The sequence below is a fragment of the Neodiprion fabricii genome, chromosome 3, assembly GCF_021155785.1.
Source record: "Neodiprion fabricii isolate iyNeoFabr1 chromosome 3, iyNeoFabr1.1, whole genome shotgun sequence".
NCBI lineage: Eukaryota > Metazoa > Arthropoda > Insecta > Hymenoptera > Diprionidae > Neodiprion > Neodiprion fabricii.
In genome coordinates this window covers 3,707,010-3,730,801 of record NC_060241.1, presented here as the reverse complement: position 1 = coordinate 3,730,801, position 23,792 = coordinate 3,707,010, and the positions used below count along the sequence as shown (strand labels likewise).

Sequence of the window (23,792 nt, the reverse complement as noted above, 5' to 3'; positions counted from 1 at the left end):
GTTTACAAAGGCCGGGGGATATAAATCCAAAGATAATTAGAAACGCCTTGTACTCCCTGGCGGCGTTTAAATATTTCATACCAATGGCGTACATTCTACACAGAATCCCCAGCACAGTATACATATAGAAATACTTTTTTAACGATTTTTTACAAAACTTTTTCTTATACATTTACAACGATCACACCACATCTGTAAATGTGGAGGAAAAGTTTTTTTAAAAAATCGTTAAAAACTTTTCATTTGAAAATTTAATCGGCCTAATCACGTATTTTGTATTCATTGTTTTATTCGGGTGAAAGTTTGATCCCCAGGTTTGATTGTAATCGTGATAATAATTTCAACTCGATCGCATGTACTCGGAAACATAATAACAGATTTTATCGTCGCCCGTTGAAATTAAGCGTTATTGTTTCAAATTACTGAAATTATTGTAAACGATAATTGATCAGTGGATCGTAAAAAAAAAGTAATGAAAGAAGAACAATGAGGGATAAATTAAAGCCAAAGGATGAAGGAGGAAATAAATAAATCCTTTCAGCGGCGTTATTTCGTTTGACGAAAACTTTTTACCCTATAACTGCCGGCCTGAGAAGTAAAAATCTCTTTTTTAGTGAATTTAGCATGTCGTAAAAATAAAAACGAAAATCAAGAACGGAAAGTTAATATGAAACGGGAAAAAATCCTTGATGTCGAATCAGTGGGGGACGCAAAATACAAAAAGAAACAAAAAAAAAGAGGAAGGGATGGATTCGGCGCCAAACCGGTGAGTATGATTTTTCAATACTTGTTTTGATCAGCTGTTTTCCTCGTTCCCTTTTTATATATAATACATTAGGGTGTTTGAGAGAAAAAAATTACCATTTTCCACCACGGCATCCCCTAAAAAGATCGATTTGAAACGAATCATTTAGGTACATCTAAATATTTCTACATCAATCCGGTACTCTCTATTTTTGGATTTTTAAAAAGATCGCTATTTGACGAATGGTCAACAAGCGACATGTTTCGCAATAAAACCAATGGAAAGTATGAATTTTTTCGGTCAGTCGAGTTCCACAAAGTTGTTTCAAAGAACGACTTCTTTATTCATGGAAGCGTGAACGACGATTGGTGGTATCAAAATGATAATTTGACCGAAGGGTGAAGAGGAGGGTAGAAAGGGATCTGGGTCGAGGATCTTTCTCATGGGAATCGAATAAGTTATATTGACAAATTACAATTGTTAATACGAGGACTGAACATGTATTTCGACGAAGTGCCTTCAGCCCTCTTGTCCTTTCCCACACTGCGAGAAATTTTTATTTCCGGTTACCGCTCAGTCCTTGACTATTTTCATTTTTTACCACAATCGACAAAATACAGTAAATATAAAAAAGTAGAGTAAACCTCAGAAACTGATTTTGCGTTGCAATTACGAAAAAAGGATCGACGATACCGCAAAACGGTTACCCGTACTTCATTTTTCGTAATTCCAACAATATTCAAACGGTTTCTTTTTTTTTTTCTTATTCGTTTAATCTCACTCTGCGACGGCCCTTTTTCTTCAAAATTATCGAATATTGGATCTCGCAACGTTTCACTGATTTTGATTTGATTCAACAAGTTACAACTCTGATTTCCGTGCTACTAAAGAACAAGAAAAAAAAAAAATAACGAAAATAAAATCCGTTTCAGCTAATTCACAGCGAATGGTTTTCTGAACAAAAAGAACCATGGAACCATGGCATTCGTAATTCGATTGGTGCAAGTGTTTAAAATTCGAGGGTCAGCTGCTCGTGAGCGCTTGGCAAATTGTCCAACTTCCGGTAATACACGAGGCGCTTTTTCTACAGAGGTCAAAGGTGGCTTGGCGCCGTTCTAACTGCAGTCCGTACTCGTTTCAGGGCCGAGTTGCATGGCGGCAAGAACCCCAGTTAGTCTACGATAGGATCTAGCGAGACAAGGTCCCTGGTCACGGCAACATTGCCGAGCACGAACCGCGACCCAGACCTAGAAACACCCTCTTTCGTCCACCCCCTCGGAAAGCTGCCAGTTTCTCGCTTTTGTAGATCGACTGAGACTCGAGACGGTTTACACACTTTCGCTAGAAACAACGCCGAAGTTGTCGAAAATTAAAACAACATCATTGAAAAAAGAACACCTCGTTGATTACTTTGAGTAAAAAAAATTTTACGGTAGATTTTCACGGATTTTTAAGTGTTCCTTTAGAAACCTCAATTTAAAACTAATTGTTAGTACCAGAGTCCAAAAAACCTCGAAAAATATTGCGAAGCCTAGCAAAATTAAGAAACATGAAACATTTTTAAAATTTCACAATTTTCGAAGGCATGTGTTCAATATTTTATTGGCAATCGATTACAGATTGTTTAATTTTTCTTTCAGGTCGCAGAAAAATATCCTTCAATGTGTTATTACCTTGGAAAAAAAAGAACATCTCGTTATCATCATCTTACCCAGAGCAGTCAAAGAAAAGAATTAAAAAATGCTGTAAGTAGTTTTTTTTTTTTTTTTTTTTTTTTTCCTAAAAAAATTTATTTCTTCAGTGTCAGTTACAGTCGTTTCTTATTCTCCTCTGCAATTTAAGCCGGTCTGATAAGCTTAAGGCAGCCCAACTTTTTCTGGGTATTTGTTTAAGAATATTTCTTTGATTTCCGAACGCCCACAGATTTGTCTGTTTATATATATATATATCATGATACAACATCTTTGACCGGGTGTCTTATCAAAGAAGATGGTTAAATTATTACATCAGATGTCTACAATTAGGTAAATTCAATTGTAGTACGTTTCGAGTATTGACGTGAACGAAAGAGTGACGTTTGCTTCCTCGAGAGAAAACTACAGACTTTGCCGTCATAATTTACACATCATTTCGGAAAAAAAAGAAATTCTGCAGTAATTGTAACACAAACTCTAGATCACCGTACGAAAATTCGTTTCCACCTTATTTTACGACTGCAAAAGGATCCGACATAATACGTTTGCAGAAGGAGTACGACTTGAATGAAGCCAAGTGACTTAGTGACAACGATGATTGAAAAATGAATATAAATTTTTTTGCGCAATCGCTAAATATTCCGCTCGTATCACTCCGCATTACGAAATTGAAACGCGCCAATGTACAGATTGATTATTTATGTACCGACAATGGTGAAATTATCGAATCGACGAGGAAATATATTCGCGAATGGAATTTTCGCCTCAGTTTTGCCACGTTTACGAGTCTCGCAAAAGTTATTCCGCACTGCGCCAATGTGCGCAAATTTCTACTCGTCCATCTCCTTTGCTTGAAGATAAACGCCCAACCGTCTTGTCCGAAGCTCTTGCTCTTCTTACTGGGCGCAGGATGAACCTCATTAGTTGAAAATGAATACACAGCGACAGCGGACCTTAATCTTTGCTCAAAACACAGTCAGGTCGTCGTCGTCGACTTTCTTAACACTGAATAGCACGGAAATTGCCAACTAAATCGGACGCTTTCATCGCGATCATTTAGAAACGGTAAATATAACGGGTGAAATAACTTATCCTACGAGTTTTGGTTTCAATGAAATGAGACTCCGCAGTGGCGCTGTGCGATTAATCGATCAATCGATTAATCGACAGTTTCGAATAATCGTTTTACCGATCAATCGATTAATCAAAGCTGCGTCGTAACGATTCTGCGGCTCGATCGGTATACGACTCGCGGATTCGTTTACCGTCTTCGAATTATACTAATCGTTGACCGATGCAAGTATATAGATTTCGTATTCTATATTCTGCTGATTCTGAGTACGTAGGCCAGAGGCGAGAATATAATATATAACAATATAAGTCGATTATAAAAGACGAAAATTTGCCGCGACGATTACATAATCCAAGTAACTCCACGGACCCAGATGATAAAACAGTTATGCTTAAGCACAGGAGTCAACTGTTTTATCATCGGGGCCCGTAGTTTTGTAATCAGTCTCTCTAAAGTTGAGTGAATTTTATGAGAGTTCATCGATATCCCGATTGACTTGCAAAAACGATTAATAGAAAATGCGGATTAACCGATTGATCGGACAGCACGGAATTAATTCAAAGGGATCATTCGTAAGCTGTCTTTTTTCTTTCTTCTTTTTTTTTTTTATTTTCGTACGTAGGTATGACGAACAGATTCAGGAGAATAATAAGGATCGGAAAAATGATATTTGACGGTATAATGAACACACCTTATTATACTTTATCTTTCAAGGATCGACACACCGATCGTTATGCAAGCTAACAAGTCATATTCTCGCTACCAAAGACGAACCGCTGAATTACTCGGTTCAATGTATCATCTTTGGGGAGGGGGAGGAGGGCGGGGATAATAATCTCAAGGTACGGAATATGGAACGCTTCCTATCTTCTCTGTCTGAGGGTCGATGTTCTCGTTATATTTCCGTACCACGTAAAATGATAAGGTATTTATCGGGCGGAATAGGGTAGGTACCGCATACCATCGTCTCGTTAGTAAACGAGCTTTCATCTTAAACCAGTTCCGAATGAGCTTTGAATCTCGCTTGGCATTGTCTCCTCTCTTTGCTTGTCTCCTCCTTTCGCTTTCTCGCTCGGAATAATACAACCTGACCTTCTCTGTATTATGTAAATTTTTGTGCGTCCCACGCAGCATCGAAACGAATACACTTGACCTCATCCTCATCCTCATCCTCATCATCCTCACCCTCGTTATCCTTCTTCTCCTCCTCTTTTTCTCATCCCGCTCTGACATCGGTTCGGGTAAGTCTTACTAATCTTATTTTGGTAAAACAATACGCTGCTCACCGAACTGTACACAATTACACTGGTCAACAGTGGTTTTGTTGGCTTTAATAATTGAGTGGTCTTGAAAGGATTTAATGTCAACGACCCGTAGGAGTGAGCGTAGTTTTTATAAATTCGTTGTAGTTGTTTATTCTATCGACATTATTTTCATATATCACACGAAAAATCTATATTTGGATGCAAAAATTGAGTTTCTAAAAAAATACTATAAACGGCTTTAGTTATACTTAATTTATTGAGACAAAAATTAAAAAGAAATATAGAAAATATTACAATTTTCAGAATATTCTCTTGTAAAATTTTCTTTAATAAGATTTTTGATAACTATGTCTTTGTAGAGTCCAGCACTGATCTGACATGCAGTGATCTGAAATCTTTATTCCTTCTTTATTTGCTAAACCTTCCAAAACCACCACCACCCCTGCAATACTAGAATAACATAAAAAAATAGATCCAATCTGGTATAATCATGATCTTATTAGCAATTACTACGCTCTGAAACACCAAAATTTACGGAAAAAATCAGGGTCACGAAAAGAAACTTTTTTTTTTTTGTTTGACCGTGTTACAAGTACTAATTTGAACAACGTCACTGATTCAGCTATCGAATATTGAAAGGCTTTAACCAGAGCTGCAAGAGAGTATTCGTACCATTGTACACTAATTCGCTTCATTAGGGATGGCTCAAAGTCACAAAGAGTCATTTCAATTTAATGATAATTAAATATGAAGTTATAAATTGACGAAAAATTTACTTTACATCGGAGTTGAAAGTGTAATTTGTAAATTTTCGAAAACGTTTCTTTACCGTGTGAAATTGATTCAGCCGCGTGTTTGATTTCAATAAATTACTGATCGACTGTTTTACGGTTAAAATACCTACGCAATATGATTATTTAGTGGACATGTTTAAGTCGTCGTCGCGTCGCGGAAGTTCGAGTTCTATTAAATGAATACTCGAGTACAATTGTCGCGTGCTTGAATAATAATTCATGAATAATAATACAGAGTGGTTATGATATTTCAGACCGGAATTTATATTAATCAGCATTACATAAGCACGAGTCACAGAGCTTGGCGAATTAAGCTCTGTGCAGTTTGAAGCGAGGATAAAACTACATCGTGAACTGTATTTTTTCTCAACACTTTTTCTACAAAATTTCTTTACGCCATTTTTTCTTTCGTTCTTTCTTTCTCTCCGTTTATATTTCTAGCACCGAAAAGTCTCACCGTCCAGAGTCTACTCATTTAACATTCAAGTCTTGAGTGAAGTTTTTAAAAGTGTGGAGTCGGAGAATTCCACGGGGTATAGTTGTGCGTGTATGGGATATTCCGTGTCAAATTAATTCGATTCGATTTTGATAATTTTTTTTTTTTTTTGGTACGATGTTCTGACCAACCCAAAAAGGTCTCAGAAATTGTTTGCAGATTTTCTTCAGACACTGGTGAAACTTATAATTAAATCGTAAAACTAATTCCTGAAACATCATTTTCATAAATGTAAAAAAAAATTTACACTGATCACATGATTTCAGATCTACAAACGTGGCTTCTTCGAAATTGGTCTTTTAAGTTTTTTCAGATTTCATTGGGGGCTAAAGAAATCTGAAAAAAATTCCGAGATCCTATTGGGTCGGTAAGAATATCATTTTAAAAAATGATTAAAATCTAAGGGGGTGGGTTACACGGGCTGCTAATTTGGCGTGGAATGCCCTTATATACATGTATTTTCGGTGAGGTATAATTCCCCGTTTTTTTTTTTTTTTCATTCTTCTTTCTCTTGCCAAAGAAAAACTGCCAGCCCGGAAGTTCACGTTCGAAAAATATCGCGGGTACATTTCATCCGGCAATTCCTTTGTTCGGTGAGAAAGTGGAGGCATCTGATTTTGACAAAGTGCTCCGAAAGATATTTTGTCCGATTAATGAACTCTTTAGTTAAAAAATTATGGAGAGATGGAGAAATTTGACAAACAAACTGACCGGTGCAATATTGCGACACATTTTATTAACAATTACAAACGTCTTTCCGGTTTGTTGAATTTTTCATACGTTTTTTATTTCGATTTTTGTCTAGTCGGAGTGTTACGTGCAAGTAGAAACCAAAGCTGTCATTTTGCAAAATTATTTGATACGTTTTCGAATGATCGCGTGTGTGTGTGTGTGAAATACTGTACACCATGAAACTCTGGCCTCAGAAGAAAGCTGATAAATTCACACATGGATGTTCACCTATCTTGTAGCGGATGTATTAACGAACATTGATGATAAATTTACAACTTGAGACTATGTACGAAATTTCTTTAGTATGATTATCAAATTAAAGGGACCTGCAAGTGAAATTCTAGTCCTACGATACATTATAATATGCCGCGAAGCCGCTAATTTTTTCTTTGGTACTTAGTTTTGGATGAGAAATAACGTCACATGTCGAAAAATAATTTCGGCACGATCGTATATTAGATAGGTTTCAACGAAGAAGAGTGCCCCAGGATCCATACGTGAAGTTGTTCGAATTAGTCATCAATAGGGCGTGTGAAAAAATCGAACTGATCTTGATATCAAGTATCGAAGGAGGAGAGGGAGAAGAAGGAGGAGATTATTTTATATCCATAAAACGTACGAAACGCATTTCTGCAACAGGTAGAAGAAACATGCGACAAGTATAAAATTTTTAACGTCGATACAACAATCACCTCGTTCAATAATTTTACGACATTCACCTTGACTCCGTCGCGCATCCCGTTTATATTTGTTGTTCGAATGCACAAGGCGACGGGAGCATTAATTTGTGCTTGGAGGGCAGAATGCGCGCTCATTCAAGCTCAAAATCCCACGCCGTTGGATTCTTAATAGACTAGAAAAACACATGAATAATTCATGTAACGGAATTCGAAGGCGGGAGTAAGTTGTGGGAAGTAACTTGATGAAACAACGAGATTTCTCTCTCTCTCTCTCTCTCTCTCTCTTTCTCCCTCATTTGTCGCGCAGCAGCAAAGCTCGAGAAGTCGCTGCAAGGTCTGAAATAATTCGGGGAATTAGCGCCGAGCAACGGACTTTGTTTCTCTTCGAGCTAGAAGGTAGCTTTGATCGTTCCTTTCGTTATCTATTTTCGTACGAGTTATAACTTTATTGTCATCATTATTATATTGACCTTGAAATGAATTCGTATGCGTGCAGAGCTTAACTTCTGACCTGGCGTTTCAATCGATTCGCAATTACAAAGTTAAACGTAAATCAGACTGCGAGATGTATTACAGAAGCTTCTGTAACCTTGTTGTACAGAAATTCGATACGGGCTTCGGGTTTAACACTTTTTCAATCAACCGTACACCTCACATTATACGTGGAATGAAAATTTTCCGCAGGGATGTTTGAACACACCTTCGAAGTAGGTGACCAAGTACAATTTCTTCCGTAAATCGTGCGCTGTAAAAAAAAAAAAAAAAAAAACTTCTTACGTACAGCTTGAAGAAGTTTAGGGGATGTGGTTTTGGGGTTGATTTCAAGGGCTGCATTAATTCCCTCCTGACCTTTGATTTTCGTAACTATAATACGAGAACTTAAATAATCGATCGACGTTTTTCCGGCTGCTAGGCAAAAGCTGAAACGGTGAAGGATGCGACCTTGCGATTTTCGATTTATCGAAGTCTGACGCGTGCGGCATGAAATCCTCAAGGATTACCATACTAAATGCAACCGACGAATCGATACTCGTGCATTGCTCTGCCGGGAAGTTACAATATTGTAGACTTTTTCTAACAGGTCGTGTTATTTGCTCGGAAATAACGTAGTCGGTGTACAGCTCAAATCGCAGACAAACGTCGGATTTGCTGTCTGGAAGCTTTTTGAAAGATTAGAAAATTTATTCATACTTTTTGTAGGATTTTAATAAACATTTCATATGTCGGTGTTGAATTCTCTGTGCAATTTGAAACCCACTATATGTTTAATGTATACGAATTTATTTCTACTCCGTAAAGCGATTTTCACGCCATTTTTAGCATCACGCTTGTATATGTATATATATATATATATATATATATATATGTGTATATAAGTACGAGCGCTTTCATTCATATTCAAAATCGTCCTCGTGTAATAAATATATCTGTCAAACCGCGTGAAACTTGCTTGTAAAAATACTTTCGCGATCCCTGTAGAGGGACTACGACTACGAAATCCACAATTATTCAACACTTGAAAAGATATTATTTGCTCAGCTGTTGAAGAGAAAAATATGTTCGCAAGCTTTAAATTTTTTGCATTCGGTCTTGCCCGCCAAAAAAAGAACGATGTGGTTATTTTTTGGTAGCCTTGAATAAAAGCATGAAATTTGAAAGAAAAATCGATGTATCATTTTTGTGATAGCGTTTACCTTTGCTTTGTGAAGCTGTTACTTTTTTTTCGTTTTGTATTTCGATATTGATATCAAGAAGAATTGCAATTTTTATATTTTCTTTTCAAATCATCATACCTAAAAGCAAAGCAATCGTGTTTATTGAATTGACGGTTTAATGCGTATGAAAAAATTGGCACGAAAGCAAAATTTGAAATCAGTCGCGAAAATAGATCGTTGTACAAATTTCGAGAATAACAAATTGCCAAAACGTGAAAAATTTCTCATTCATCTCAATCACTTTCCAGCCATCACGAGGAGATATGTGGGAAAAAAAAAATATCACGTTCTATTTTCAGTCTAAGTTATCAGATGAAAGCTCTGGCTTAGGAGCGGAATGTAGGGTTTTCGTGTCTCAATTTGCAGATTGGATTCCCGTAGCCCACCTGCGGCAACGTCTTTCAACCGGGATGACAGCCTTCACGATATTAAAAGCCAGCCGGGATCTGTGTTGTTTGCGATACTGCTGACATTTCTACCGCGCAGTGAGTCGTTTATTCGCCTTATGCCAGCCTTGACGGTACAGTGATTGCCTCTGTCAGTTGCTGAAAATTTCAACGCGCGATAGTGTCGAATTAGTTTCTCACCCATCCTTGTGTCGCTTAGTTTTAAATACGCTTAGAAGGGTAGGAAATTCTACTTAAGTCGTCCTTTTCGGCTTACAAGGAAGATATCCATCCCTTCGATCGATTTCTCCGATTTGATTTTTTTTTTTTCTTATTCTTATAATATGTTACGGTAGATTAAAAATTAAGCGACACGTATTTGTTTTTATCTGCCGTTAAACATTTTAAGGGGGTTAAACCACCCTTCTAAGTAAGGTACGTCAAGGAACGATTTGGCAGCTTCTTTTTTTTTCTCTTACTTTTGACTGAGAAAATTACATTTTTCATGTCTCGTTACGAGAAAATTTTTCCAGTTGGATTGCTAAAAAAATTATTATGTTCTTGCGAATGAAACTGCCAAATCGCCTCTTGACATGCGTTACTTTGGAGGGTGGTTTCACTCCCTTAAAGTGTTTAATGGCAGATGAAAAAAAAAAAAAGACGTGTCGCTTACTTTTTAGTTTAGGTACTATAACATATTAAAATAGAAATAAAATCGGAAAAATCGACCTGAGATACCTACTTCCTTGTTAGCTGATTAGTTTTCTTTTTTTTTTCTCTTTCCGACGTCGTAAAGAAGAAATATCAACTAATTGTCAAGCTCAACCTGATGAATCACAAAACAAATATACACACGATACCTTGGAATTTTGAAAAAAGCTCCGTTTGCGAACCGTAGCGAGTGTTTTTTCATTGATGTGACATTGATAGCACTCGAATTCATGCCCGGTGGTATTTATTCTATCGCAGAATACAAGTTAAGCCTGGGGTTCTGAATGGAGGACGAGAAATGCCCAGCTTTAGTCCTGGCATCGTACCAGCCGTGCAGGCTATCCTTCGGAGTGACAACATTCGTTCGAACGGGCTAACGCTCAATGCTTTGCCAATATCCCGAGAGTCCGAAACGGTCCTCAAGACGAACGCCTTGGATTCGTCTTTTCTTTGTTTATTTCTATAAGAAAAAAATTCACCGCCTATTGGTCGATATCCTCCTGTGCTTCTGTGATGAGGAAAATTGCGATGGCTAGAAATCCGGAGATCCTTTGTCAACAAATCCACTGATATCTCGCAAAAGTATTGCCATTGAGTAACGAAACGTTCCATCTTCCGGAGGGATAATCAGATATGTTATATATTGCCGATAAATCTATAAAGAATAATATTCAGGATCGCGTCATTGCGCAGACTGATTTTTTGAAGTGCCTTGAAAACTTCGAGTAAGGACTTGATCGAATCTTCAAGTTCTTATAGCGTAGCTAATCATCTTGCAGAACTGACTTTACTCACCATAATTAGATGACTGCTAGTTTGATCATTCTCTATGGACCGGTTGGGTCACTTTGCTCTTTCCAGACGAGAATGGGAGCTTGCATCGAAAAATCAATGACCACTGGTGATGTTTGAGGAAAAGTTAACCAGACCTTAGCCAGCAAGTAAGAGCATTCTCTGGAGAATTGCAGAGAGAGAGAGAAAGAGAGTCAACTGGAAGTAGACAGCCCAGCTACTCACTCTTAGAGGTTATTGGAGGATTCCATTGAGGGAAAGATAAAGGAAAGCATGAAGTAGAGTGAAGCAATTTAATTGTCATTTGACGAGAAGATCTGAGCTGGCTTTGCTCCTAATCAATCACAACGAGACCTAGTTGGAAAAAACTAATATCGAAGGAATGCTTTGTCGCTGACATCGACGTCAAGGTGTCGACGGTTCACACAGTGCGCATTTTTTTCTTTTTCGTTCTTTTGCCGTTAATCGAGAATTTTCCTATCGAACGGTACGACAGATACCGGATGCGAAGAAAATTTATCCCGCCTTCTATTTTGTTACGTGGTGTATATTCGTTTGCAGAAGTTTTCTTTTTTTCATAATAAAGCGAGCGGGGCTGGTAGGCAATCCGGACTCGGTTCATCGAGCAAACTCAATTTCTGGTTGAAAAAATAAATTTGTCTTTTTTAACACAACGTTCTTTTATCAACGAGTTTCAAACGCACTCCTCGATGCAGTACGCCTGTGGTTCTGATTTAGAACCACTTATCGCGAGGGTTGGATTTGGGGGTTCAAAAATTCAGTTGGTAAAAGTCTCGAGACGCAGCCGCTGGGAAGGAAAGAAAAGATATGAGAGAGGGAAAAGCGGGGTGAAAGCTTTTCGATAAATAAATCTTTGCTGCCAGAAGATGGCCTGGCGGAAAGGAGCAAAATCAGCGGGAAACTGGTGAAGAAAGAGGGAACGAGGATTCCCGGCTTAATCAGTCAGACCAAATTCGAAAACCAATGATTTACTAAGTCGGGATTTTGATTCACTCTTGGCTGCAACGTGAATATAGTTCAGACACTGATCTCCGATGTTCACGCAGTCTGCCTTATTGTAGCCTTATTTCACGTTGAAGGGTGTGTGCGGAGGATGAGCGGATACACGTCACATATTCGAATTGTCAGCCATAATATTCTAGACTTTTAACGAGAGGCTGGTCACTTAGGGACCAGTTATGTTATTTCTTGACAGTTTCAAAATCAATGATTTCTGAGATGTCACTCGTAATCGTTGGAATCAGCAGAAATCACACGCGAAATCGCATGTAATATCATTGATTCGGAAATCACGGAAATCGCAGTCGAAACAAGAAGAAATCGATTCCTTTCAGAAATCGTAGAGTCACCGAATTTGCGAGCGAGCAGCCCCTCGACTTTTAATATCGTTTTATAACCGTTAGGAACGATTTTCTTTTCAGGAAAGTCGCTCAACAAATCTCCTCGAGGCTTCTAATATTCTGAATCTCATTCTAAGTGTACTCAACGCGTCAGGACTTCGCTTCTTGTAAGTTGAATTGGCTTGAAGTTATTTCACATTACCGTAATTGATTTCAACGGACTTCTCTCGTGTTGTTACAATCGTGACGATGATTTAACTAACTTGATCTGATTTCAGATGGACTTTGCACAACTTTGGGTAAATATGCCGAACCTGAAGTTACTTAATAAATTCAATTCTGACCTCGAATGGATTTTAACGCCGTTACGTGACGCGAAGCGAAATCAGGTGACATCTCGCAAAGTTTAAACCTTTTTGCAACCACTTTCTGGGACTAAACACACGGAGCCACTCTACTCTCAGTATTCCCAAAACGTGTGCGAAGCTCATTTAGATAGCAGGACGGTGCACGAAAGTCGCATTTATAAGCTAAATAAAAAGTGAAATACGAGTCCGGCTGTCCCGGTGTGGCTTTAAAAAATATATTTACAACTTTTGGTCCGTTCTCATTTTTATTCTTGTTATATTCACCGACCGAGGTTACACCCCGAATTAATCGAGCATCTTTCCTTAGATCGTGAGTCTTGAATATCTCCATGGACTCAAAGTTGAGGCAATCATTCGAGATTAATAATAACTTTGTCTCAGCAGTCGGGGTGAATGAAATTTGAAACGAAACACGAACCGAACTTATTCACTCAATTGAACGAAATTAGATTACGCGGGAATTTGTCTCGGGTTCGTTCTGTAATTTTCTACAAATCATATTACGTAAGTATAATTGTCTCTGCTATTTTGAGTTCCTACGCAAACTTGAGGACAATTGGTCTACGCATAAAAAAAAAAAATAATTCAGAAGCGTGTCGTCGTGTGAAACATACAAGCTTTCGACAAGTACATTACGCGCAGCCAAGTCGTTGGAAATTCAGCGGTGAATTCAATCCTGGAACTTGACAAACCTTCCAGCTTTATCTGTGAAGCCACGGTTTGCAACGAACAGCTAGCATGAATTAGACACTCCATTCATAACCGCATTCATTCACATCCTCGACGCTTCTTAACCCGGTAGAACATCTGAGAGATCGGAGCTTGAGCCAACGACGCGATGACTATAATTATCACGATGCGAATCTTGTTCCAAAGATTTATGGGAAAACGGTTGCAGCGCAAAACTTCGCGTCGCGCTCTACGCTTGAGGAAAACTGTATGGAATAGTCTTTAGGGGCGATTGCTTGTAAAATTGAAATATTTATTCATGAAACGATACGAGGTCTGTTTTTATTTGCATTAGAGATGGGACGACACCGAAGGCGCTCCAGACATCAACGTTTTATAGTTACGTCATCGAATAGGCACGCAAAAAGATACCTGTCCGCACGCGAAACTCGTCGAACACACGAATCGCATTAGTTGCAGGATCGTTTTTCGAAAATATCGATGAATTTGTTCGATCAATTAAATCCAAAATACCAAAGTGTCGAACGAATTACGAAACGAAGACCGCATGACCCCTGACAGTTTAAATGAGAAAACTATCGAGGAAGAAAAGAACCCGAGCCTCGTTGAGTCCCTGATGCATTCACTATCTATGGAAATGGCGTAATTCTTCACTCGATGAATATAAATTGACGGTTGATCGTTAAAGATCCCTCGAGAAAATAGGTGAGAGGATGAAATCGCTACTGCAGTATTCATTTATTCATTCATTCAATGCAAACATCGTTTGTACAAATTTTTTCAATGTCCTTATAGTCCTCACACCTAACGCAAAACTTATCCTTCAGACCGAACGTTTCGGCATATAATCGGTGGTAAGAAAACTTCAAGAGCGGTACATTGATCAATTTGTCACTTTCACCCATTCCAAGTGGAAGACCAAGACTGAAGACGTTTCGTCTTCGTTCCAAGGCCGGCTATTTCCTCAATGTATTCCCTCTGTCAATCTCAATTCCAGAAGTTATCCACCCTGAAGCAGATGTCGCATAGAAAGGACACTCCGAGGCATTGACGAAACTGTTGAAATCCATCCGTCGATTTTTAATTCTCATTGTCTAACAACTCCGAGCCTGGTGTGATTAAATTTCCAACATCCACACGGAGTTTCGCATCGTGAAAGCTCTGAATCCTTAGCACGTGCGAAAGCTTGAAAACGAATTTGCGAGTCGATTTGAGACTGGATGTAATAACACGAGACTGAAAGGAGAACGGCGGCCATTCAGAGTCTGCAGTAAATTGTTCGATTACTCACCATTGATGGCGTTCAGTTCGGTCGGTGCTCTGCATTGTGCCGTGTGCAAAGCAAGCTCCCCGGTGTCGGCAGCTGCCTGTAGCAAAAGCTGCTGATGATGATGGTGTCTGGTTGATGATCTGTGCTGATGCACGCTATTTAGAACGATGTTGCTCGATGTGCGGCTCAGTGCCTTTCTCTGACGAACCGCCTCCTTGTAAATTCTGCAGTACATCACGATCATCACGAGGCCTGGTATCCAGAACGAGACGCAGGAGCTTATTACCGCGTAAGCTCGGTTTACGACCAGCGCGCAGACCTGGAAAATTTAATATGTTCCTGTATCATGCCTCGATTCAACGCGCAGCCGTTTTGTTTCGTTTCACAGAATCGAGTCCCATTCAACACCCCTCGGCAGGATGATTGGATTCGTGCTGATAATCATTTGCCAGTGCATGGCAGGTATAAATTTTCAACTTCACGCACACTCTTCGCCTGATAAACACGACGCCGGATCGACCCCCGCTTGTCCAATTGATTGGACGGAATGAAAACATATTCTCGTACACTGACATATTATTCGTTGATCACTTTTCATTGAACGTTTCAACCGTCGCTTGTGTTTCATGATATCGAATAAACCCAGCACTCATTTTATGCAACATTTTTTGCACGAACGGGGTAAACGATCTGCAAATTTCAATTTACTTGGAAAATTTTCATATCGCGATCAGTCGTCGAATAATATTGAAAATCCAAATATCGCAGGAATTTTCCTATTTAAGATATAAAATATTCGGCTAATTATACGTATTGAACATTCGGTAATGAGAATTTCATTTCAAACCAACATGCGATTTATACCTGGACATGAAACATCAAACAAATGATGATGAAATTGCATAAATTCAGGAGGCCCTCAAAAAAAGGTAACATAATTTGCTTAAAAAAGGCGGATTTACCGTGAACTAAATTTCTCACGATGTACAATTTCGAGCAAAACGACCTGTCGAAACGTTTTTCAAACTTGGCCAGCACTTGTCGTCCCTCTCATAATCGATGATGCAAAATTTTCAACGCAAAATTTCTACCCAGGTTGATAAAAATAAAAGTCGCCAAGCTTACCTCGGGGTTTTTGAGCATGAACTCGAGATGTTCCTCGGTCGTGTACCAGCCCATGAAAATGGGTATGAAGCTGATAAGAGCCGGTAGGATCCAGGCGGATCCCAGCATGCAGGAGACGGTCCCTTGCCTCATTATAACGGTGTACTCGAGGGGACTGACGATGGCGTAATACCTGTCGACGCTGATGCAGCATAGGTGGAGAATCGAGGCGGTCGAGAAGTAAACGTCGAGGGATGACCATACGTCGCACATAAATCTACCAAACAGCCACCTACCCCCGGAAAGCTCAACGGAGGCGTTGAAAGTCATCGCGCAAATTGCGACGAGGAGATCGGCGGCCGCGAGACTGACGACGTAACAGTTCGTCACAACTCTCAGACGACGGTGTCGTCGTACACTCGCTATAACAAGAGCGTTTCCCAACACCGCGGTTGTTATTATCGTACCCATTAATATACCCTTTACAGCAACCACTAACGCGTTAACGTTCTCCGGTAGGTTTTCCACCGTTGGATTACCTTCCGGTGACGACGTTACGTTCGACGTTGCGTTTACGGTTATCGAACTCGAATCATCCCTGCTAGGTAGCGTCGTCGTTCCCGATGATGCCATCACATTTATCATCATTTATTTGGACCTGTATTTTTTTCCCATTATCCTTTATTTTTCAACCTTTTCACGAATTATATCAACCCTCTCTTTATTCAAACCCACATTGTTATTATCGTTATACTTCAAGCACGCGGTGATTTATTTCATTTCACGTCACTCTTTTTTTTTTCTATTTTACACAACAATTTCAGCAATTTATTCTTGTAGGTTTAATTCGCCTCGTTGTCTCTGTAATCTATCGGAAGTTGAAGTTTTTCACACAAATTGTCCGTTACTTTCTCATTTCTCTATTATCAGTTTCATGCTGGAAACAAATATGCATCAGAAAAGTCTGAACTAGGTCATCGGAGGAAAAACGAACAGTTGGGTTGAGTTCGGTACGGAGGATGTGGAATGGATTTTGTTATTTGAGCTCGAGCTGCGATTGATGAAAGAAGGAGGTGCATAGATGTAAATAAGTGCATTTGTGCGGCGCAACGAGAGAGGCGAGTCGGTTGATCACTGAAAATGTTTAGAGGAAACGTAACAACACCCGGGGCATTACAATTAAGACTGCAGGTGGGAACCTTCCGATTTCCGAGGCGTTGGTTAAATCTAGGACAACACCTCGCCTAGCTTCGCATTCCCGGCTATGTGAACTCTGTGAACGAAATTGCTAGGACGTCGTTCCTCGTCTTAACGAGAATTATCAACATTGCGACAGGCTCCGTGAGAGAATTTCCGAGTCTGTCAAATAATTAATTAAATATAAACGTTGTTTAAGTCACTCGTGAAATTGGTCCGACTTGCATTCTCTTACCGTTCCACTCTCATTTTTATTCATTTTTCCGATTTTCGTAGAAAAAAATTGTGTCCTATTATCGCGACCAAATTTCCATCAGCAAAAATTTGTCAAAATTCTTATCAATAATAATATTATGAGAAATTATACATCGCGATAATACCGTAATTTATATTTTAATTTTGACAGTGTCTACGTTATGTTCTTTCTCAATCATCTTTGAATTTCACATTCCAGAGCTGTTTCTTGGGTTACACTTGTTGGATTCAGACTATGAATACGAAATATTGTACACAACCGTTCGTTTGACGTTTCCAATGTTTCGACGAGAATCATGCTTCCTAAAAACAAAAAAATCAAAAAAACAGAAACAGAAATATAACTGCAGCATTTAACTTCGTCCAAGTTGTGTGACAAGGGGAGAAGTTCCACTGGGAAATTAGACGTGGAATTAAAAATTCCCACGTGTAGTTACAGGCCTAATTCATGTTTATAAAGTACGCCTAAGCTGCGTTTGAACATGGTCGGAAATGTTGGAGAAAAATATTAAAACCAGAATTGTGTCACAACTGCTGTAAATTTTGTAACAGCTTGTTCGCAATGCGGACGTAACGCTGTAAAAAGTACGAAAAAAAACAAAAAAACTTTCTTATTTGATATTCCGTCGAGCTTATTTGTGTTATGATAACACTAAAATTAACGGTAAACGCGAACTGCCAACTTCAACAGCTACCGCTGAAGAACGAACTTGCTTCTAAAACTTTAGTTTCCGTTCCGGAAACGCTGAGATTGCATGAAATAACCATTTCGCGTTGTCTGGATGGAGGTAAAATTCACATGAAAACAAGATCCGCTGTCGAAACGGATTCATCGGATTGTCCATCATGTCGTCATTTCAGTTGAAATAGAATATAATTTATGGTCGATTCCACCTTTTGCGTTGATATCGATTTTTTGGACAGTGTCAAACTACTTTGGAAAAAGCTTCTAAATTTTTTACACAAGTGAAGTTTTGGCGGTGTTTTTTTTTTAAATTTTCATTCTATTTTTTACTTATCCAAATCAAAAACTCTTGAAGTGGCGATTGAGGTAACGGATAATCTCAGTTGTTGGTAGTGCTAAGGATAGTCGCCAGATGTCGCTGAGAGCGCAACGCTCTCGCAACATGAAAAGTTGAGAACTATAACCGTAAGCCTGGGTGACTTGGGCATTCCAAATAACTCTCATTTGAACTGCAACATGTTTCGGAGTAACTATAGATTTGGACACGTTATCATTGAATCATTTCGGGTTCGCATGACGTCTCAGAATTTGGTTTAATATAAGAAAAGAAAATTTTCTACATAGGTTATATTTTAAAATATCATTTGATATCATTGTTGAAATAGTCCTCAATTTCACACATTTCAATACGAAGATTGATTTAATTTAAACTGTAAATTCGAGAAAATCAGCCCGGGAAACAGTTGTAATTACAATGCCAAGCTACTGGATTTTCCACAATTCAATTAAGACGCTTAATTTGATCACTTCCAATGACTTTGTACGCAATTAAGAGAAATTATTGTTTGAGCTACAGGCTCGGATGTTAATGGAAAATGATGTGTTCGTACGGTTGTATAAAGTATAGAACAGCATCGCGAATACACAATCTGTGTGAGTGGAAATATTCCTTCAAATTTCGCCGCTATTTTATACTTTATATAAACTGCAGAAACTACGAGGTTCGACGTTTCGAAGCGAAGTAATTACTTTCGGAACATTTGCAGTTAGATGGACTGATTAATTCGTCAACATCCCATCACCCGACTCGTTGCACTTTGCATTTGAAAAAAAAAGAAAAATAAAACAAAAAAAAAAATAAATAATCCAATTACATCGGCACTCTTTTTACCTTCTTGTAAGTTATCCAGTAATAATATACTTGTATGTATTTCCTAAAAATGTCGGTGTCACAAAATTAAAACATCGACGCGGGTTTTATTTCGATAGTATTATTCCCTATTTCTTATATTTATTTATTTTGCTTTCTTCCGCTCTACTTCCGGTAGTCGTTGTATACACCGATCGCTATGTTGGCGCCGAATCAAGGCGGTTTTTTACCACCGTCACTAGGCGCTATTGCCGGCGGTTCGAACCTCGCCACTCTCGATTCTCGCGGACATATCGAGTCCGGTTGAATTTGTGGTCCGACCCGGGGGACGATTTTCATAGTTTGCGCATCGTCGCTGCAACGGCAATGAGCTTCCGGAAGCTCGGAAGGCCGTCTTTAACCGCGCGCTCGCGATTGCTTGGCTGCGGCGGATCGGGGCGAACTGTCGGCTCGCCTCACTCTTCGCCGTTGGCTGCACGGCCCCCAGGTGGCTGCGCCACCCGACGGAAAACAACCCCCGAAACGCGCCGGGCGCGCAAGGGTTGAAATATGCGTCTCTCGTGCACCCACAGCTTCAAGATTCGCTGAAACCGCGACAGAAATATTACGTGAATGCATTTTTTGGCTTTTCAAAATCGATTTCGAATCTCAACTATTATGACACGGGATGCACTTGACCTCGGCCTATTTTTTTTATTGGCAATATTTGAATAGTCCCGTTTCAAGCGAAATCTGTTACTTCCTCTAAAGCAGGTTTCTATTTTTTTTTTTTTATATTTCGAACTATTGCAAACAAGAAAAATTTGAACAATTTTTTTGATGATGTTTAAATTGAAATTTTAGTTTGAGTACTGGGCAGCCTTCCGAAAAATTATCTTAAAGATGTAGAGAAATATTTTCATAACAAAGTATTGAAAGGATTTCAGGAAATTTTCACATTTCCGTATTGGTGACAAATAGACCCCCTGTGACAGTTATGTTATTCCTAGGAGGTATGACAGTAAAGATTTAAGAAACGCGTATTGTGTACAAAATTTCTTCAAGAGTACTAATTATTTCATAGCAAATACCAAAATTGTTCAAATAATTGCTTCAACGAGATTTTGACAGTAAAATTTGACTGAATAAAATATACTTGTTAATATGCTAAATTTTACTTTCGATACTGCAAATTCAATGAAATAATACCTCGATTCCTGGTATCATCAAAATAACGATATTTTACCAGCCTCTGGTAATAGATTCAACTAAATAATTTTTTTTAGTCAGTTTAACAAACATATTCACTAAATTTAGTTTGTAATGCCGAATTGTTTCGTAGAAGGGGTAAATATTGATTTTTTTATTTCTTCTACAAACCAGTTTGTAAAAATTCGTTAGCTACTCCGACGCAAGGTTTTGGTGTATGTTAGTCCTGAAATTTACTTATAGTAACACAATTTCAAATGTTGAATAGTAATAATCAGTCCCAATATATATTCTACCTGATTTGTCGTTCATCAGCCGAAGAATTTGCTGATTATTACATTATTCCGTTCATCATGACATGGAAAAATTATTTACATGACTGAAGAGTCATGATTCTCAAAGCTCTCCTTAATGCTATTTATAGTCTTAGAGTTTGTCAGATAGTTTGAAACAAAAGTACAACTTTATGTTGTGTCAGATGGTCTTTGCAGGTAGTATTTCATACTGAAATACATTACCAAGTACACGCAGTTGCAATTCAGAACTTCCCAGTTCTCTAAACTGTTATAAATGAGGGCTAGACATAAGGGGACGTTGGCCTGAAATTTTATTTATCTCACCCATATTTGCTTATATTAAAATGTAAAAACTTGTAATGGAATTGCGAAATTGTAACTTCAGCAAAGTATTATTTTGCACACAAAGTTAGATGAAAAATATCTACGACTGTTTTAGAAATGAGGCAATGGACTCGAAATTTCACTAATTCACAATAATTTTGTGTCCATTTCATTTCAACTCGATTTCTCAGTATCGTAGCATCGCGGTGACGTAACCAAAAACATTTTTCAATTAATTTCACACAAACTGATTCCAAAATCGTCAATAAAATTTTAATTAGCAGTGTAGTGAGAATTTGTCGAAGGAAAGAAATCTGCAAATTTTCCAGTCTGCAGTGGATCTTGGGAATCTGCAGAATCATGCCATACTATTGGCCAATAATTTGCAATCTGGACGGTATATCTTGTGTCTTCGTAATCGGTCCAGAATTATGCGCGTAGAATTAGCTACAGAAGGAGAGTTCTCGACACAGATTGCGACACTGACATTTTAATGACAGTTTGTTGATACAAAAACCTTTTTATAGAATGTTGAAGGCCGCGAGATATCCCTTTCCGAGAATTCTTCAGGATTCGATATCCTTTGCAAGCCTCTCCCAGTCCCACAGTTTCCAGAAGGTCCTTCGATCGAGAGTCAAATTCGAGGAGGCTTTCCCATCCCTTCGATGACCAGTGAACATGACGGGAAAGTGATAAGTCGAGAGACTTGCAACGAATATGAACCCTAAACACATTTTCGAAAAAGGTTATCCCTCAACCTCGAACATCCTAGAAAAAGGTTTGTGTCTTGGGAAAGTGTCGGTAAGATAACGGTATAGGCATCTGTGTCCTTCTTTATCTACCCTGAATTGTGGAACGATATTTTTTACTGTCTCGAGTCGAATCTGTTATAGTATACTTGAAGTGAGTGGTTGCTTTCTTGCTTTTTCATTTTACGACGTACCTGTGGAATGATTGCGAGCGGATATTTTTCTGGAAAGCTCGCAAAAGATGAAAGCGAAGGATTTGGTCAAATACCTTGGGATATCCCGTATGTTATCTGCAGAGTATATGTATTTCTTTTTCAGGCAAATCAACGTGGCTTTCAACGCTTCGCCAAACTGTTTCAAAGGTTCTTGCCCCGCGTTACGTATGATTGGAACCTTCTCTTAGGAAGATATACAAAATGTCGACTTTAACTAGCTCCTTCGATCCTGAAAGCGATGTGAGTTTTTCCCCGAAAATTTTTCCAATTTACCTCTATCCGTATTTAGGATTAACGTAAATATGATAATGAATTTTATCAGAATTCGACATGTTGAAAAAAACTTATCTAATTTCACCACACGTGGTGATCAAATCTGGTGTAAAAATTGTTTCTATTTTATTCAAAGAAACCATTTAAGTTATTAAATTTCCTGCAAATCACCCGAACTTTTTATTTCTCACTTTTATTCAGAATGCTGTGAACCAATATTGTTTTTCTTTTCTTTTTCTCAATACAAAATTAAATTCATAGTCACTGCAAATTCATCCACATCATGCAAGTCTACATTCCATACTTGTAATCAAAAAAATTTTTTTTGCAACTTTTCGGATAATTTAATGTTGATTGCAATCACCCATAACATGTAGCATTTGTTGCTATATATTCACACTAAACAGTTGAGCGTAACGTACTTTCCAGTAAATCCAACGATATTCAAGCCCATTTCGAAAAAAATTTTCTAGTATAATGAAAACAAATGAAATTTTGCCTAGTTTAATTTTCTACGTATTGGACTTTCTACATTAACATTTTTCTGTAATTCGACGTGTTACATTTCGATATTTGATACAAGATTGTAGATTTTTCGTGCGTCCTTAAAATTTCGATATTGTCACCCTTCCATTTTCCGACTTCTAAACTTTTGCCGTGTCTCCAATGGAACCAACGACCTGGAAAATAGAACATACAAAAAATATGTATCCACTGAGCAATAATTCGTTCGCAGACGGCGGTAATATGACTTCTCGGAATTACATCGTTACTGGTGCAATTCAGTTTTCGCTACTCTGGTTCCCTGAATTCGCTGATTGCCTGTACAATAGATCTGGGCCCTTATATTTTCTTGCTCAGCTACATTACCTAACTACCGTTTAATTAGGACCAGGGAACCGTTTCCAACGCAAGCGCCAAAACGCAACATTGCTATATTTATATAGAGCCAGCTATATCGTCGGTGCCAATTGCCTTCGTCATTGGGAATGAGTGTTAGTACGGTTGGTTGTATACTTGTATGGTAAGAGAAGGTCACAGGAATCGATATCAGACATACGACTATTCTAGTGTACGGTGTGTCCTTGAACTTGGTGATTGTATGTGCGTTGGTGTGTAAATGTGTGTACGAAATGGAGAAGAAAAATCCAAAGAGAGAGAAAAAAAAAAAATTAAGATGAAAGAACGAAAAGAAAAGTTGAACCACAGCGAAACAAAAAGTAATCGAGGTATAATTTGACGCCTTTCGATCTACGCTTCAATAAATTTTGCTCTTTGTCACAAAATGTCAAGTGAGAAATCAGAAGCGATGTAGTATCCCACATACTTTCTTCGATTTGACCCAATGTGTCGAGTTCAAAACGCGGAGCGTTAATATCTTATCTGAAACTTCTTATGCGTGTAACGTGTGTGAAACAAAACTGTATTTCAAAAAAACCCAAAACCGTGAGGTCCACTCAAAGCTTCGTACGGTCTTCAAGCGTTTGATTTATCGGTATATACGCAGGCTGTTATTTCAATTAACGATGAATTGCTCTTTGTTTTGCACCTTTGCAATTTTTCTGTGAGATATCACGATGCGTAA

At 38.4% G+C, this 23,792-nt stretch overlaps 1 protein-coding gene and 1 long non-coding RNA gene across 5 annotated transcripts in view; one reads left to right on the top strand and one right to left on the bottom strand.

Annotated features, from left to right (window-relative positions):
• Positions 1–19,592, bottom strand: part of LOC124177395 (octopamine receptor beta-3R-like) — an 83,179-nt gene extending 63,587 nt beyond the window's left edge. Inside the window, exons 1-4 of one of the 4 annotated variants that reach the window (XM_046559727.1) lie at positions 19,184–19,592; positions 15,897–16,812; positions 14,793–15,090; positions 14,271–14,686 (exon numbers count right to left, since the gene is read on the bottom strand). In XM_046559727.1, coding sequence (XP_046415683.1) covers positions 14,589–14,686; positions 14,793–15,090; positions 15,897–16,523 — 1,023 coding nt within the window. In that variant the 5' untranslated portion in view covers positions 16,524–16,812; positions 19,184–19,592 and the 3' untranslated portion in view covers positions 14,271–14,588. Of the gene's footprint in view, positions 1–14,270; positions 14,687–14,792; positions 15,091–15,896; positions 16,927–19,041; positions 19,068–19,183 lie in introns of those variants that run through there. The other 3 variants (XM_046559725.1, XM_046559724.1, XM_046559726.1) reach the window with 3 other exon arrangements.
• LOC124177398 lies at positions 1,868–22,295 on the top strand. Its single transcript, XR_006869604.1, has 3 exons — positions 1,868–2,233; positions 2,386–2,490; positions 22,038–22,295. It is a non-coding gene; the product is annotated as an uncharacterized LOC124177398 (long non-coding RNA).
• Positions 22,296–23,792: the final 1,497 nt, after the last annotated feature.